Source organism: Lactuca virosa, chromosome 3 (assembly GCF_052849685.1).
Source record: "Lactuca virosa cultivar CGN04683 chromosome 3, Lactuca_virosa_CGN04683_v6, whole genome shotgun sequence".
Taxonomy (NCBI): Eukaryota; Viridiplantae; Streptophyta; class Magnoliopsida; order Asterales; family Asteraceae; genus Lactuca; species Lactuca virosa.
In genome coordinates, this window is record NC_136428.1 from 421,347,767 (window position 1) to 421,348,741 (window position 975).

At 46.8% G+C, this 975-nt stretch overlaps 1 protein-coding gene across 1 annotated transcript; it reads left to right on the forward strand.

Moving 5' to 3' along the window:
* The first annotated feature begins 331 nt into the window (after nucleotides 1-331).
* LOC145165052 (uncharacterized) lies at nucleotides 332-763 on the forward strand. Its single transcript, XM_079083687.1, has one exon. The coding sequence runs from the start codon at nucleotides 332-334 to the stop codon at nucleotides 761-763; it is 432 nt and encodes a 143-aa protein (XP_078939813.1).
* The last annotated feature ends 212 nt before the right edge of the window (nucleotides 764-975 follow it).

The following is a 975-nucleotide window of genomic DNA, read 5'->3' on the forward strand; positions in this document are numbered from 1 at the left end:
ATTTTCAGGTGGGAGGCGATGACACCTGCTCTAGCTACATTAAGGATTACTGACGACCGCGAGTGCAAGACATATGCTCCCGTGGTAAAGAGTCGTGCGTTCCAGTTGACGGACGAGGAGGCCTGAGCAGCACCAAATGTGGTCACTGGTAAGTTTCTATTTATTCTTTTACCACATTTATTATTTTATACTTATGTTTTATCTGCTTGTGATTAGGGAAGTTTTTAGTCAATTTTATGACTGCTCATGTTCTCTTCGACTCGGGTGCTACCCGATCTTTCGTGTCTCTTGTGCTTAGCATGAAGTTCGATGATGCATCGGGAGCGTTGGAATGCCAATACAGGTTGAGAGCTCTGATGATCATACATTGAGTGCTCCGAGGGTTCATCGGGGTTGCGTTCTTGAGTTGTTCCGCAAGAAGTATTTGATAGACTTGGTGCCTATTCCTCAACAAGGGACGAAGATCGTTGCGGGCATGGATTGGTTGAGTAAGAATCGGGCCTTGATTAACTGCGAGCATCATCTAGTGCGGGTTCGAACCCCAAGTGGGAGAGAACTGGTTATTCGTGGTGAGGACACTCAGCGTGGTCTAGCTATTTGCTCAGTTGCGAGGGCTAGGAGGTATCTTCAGCAGGGATGCTTTGGATTTTTGGTGTATGGTATGGGTACTCAGGTTGTGGAGAAAAAGAATGTGGATGGTGTACCTATTGTTCGAGATTTCCCGGATGTGTTTCTCAAGGATTGGCCAGGAGTGCCTCCATAGAGCCAGGTAGAGTTTCAGATTAATTTGGTATCGGGTGCGGCGCCCGATAGTCAAGGCGTCGTACCGCTTAGCACCTCCAGAGATGCAGGAGTTGTCCACACAGTTGCAAGAGTTGTTAGGTAAAGGATTTATCAGGCTGGACAGTTCACCATGGGGAGTATCGATTATGTTTTTGAAGAAGAAGGATGGATCCCACAATATGTGTATCGATT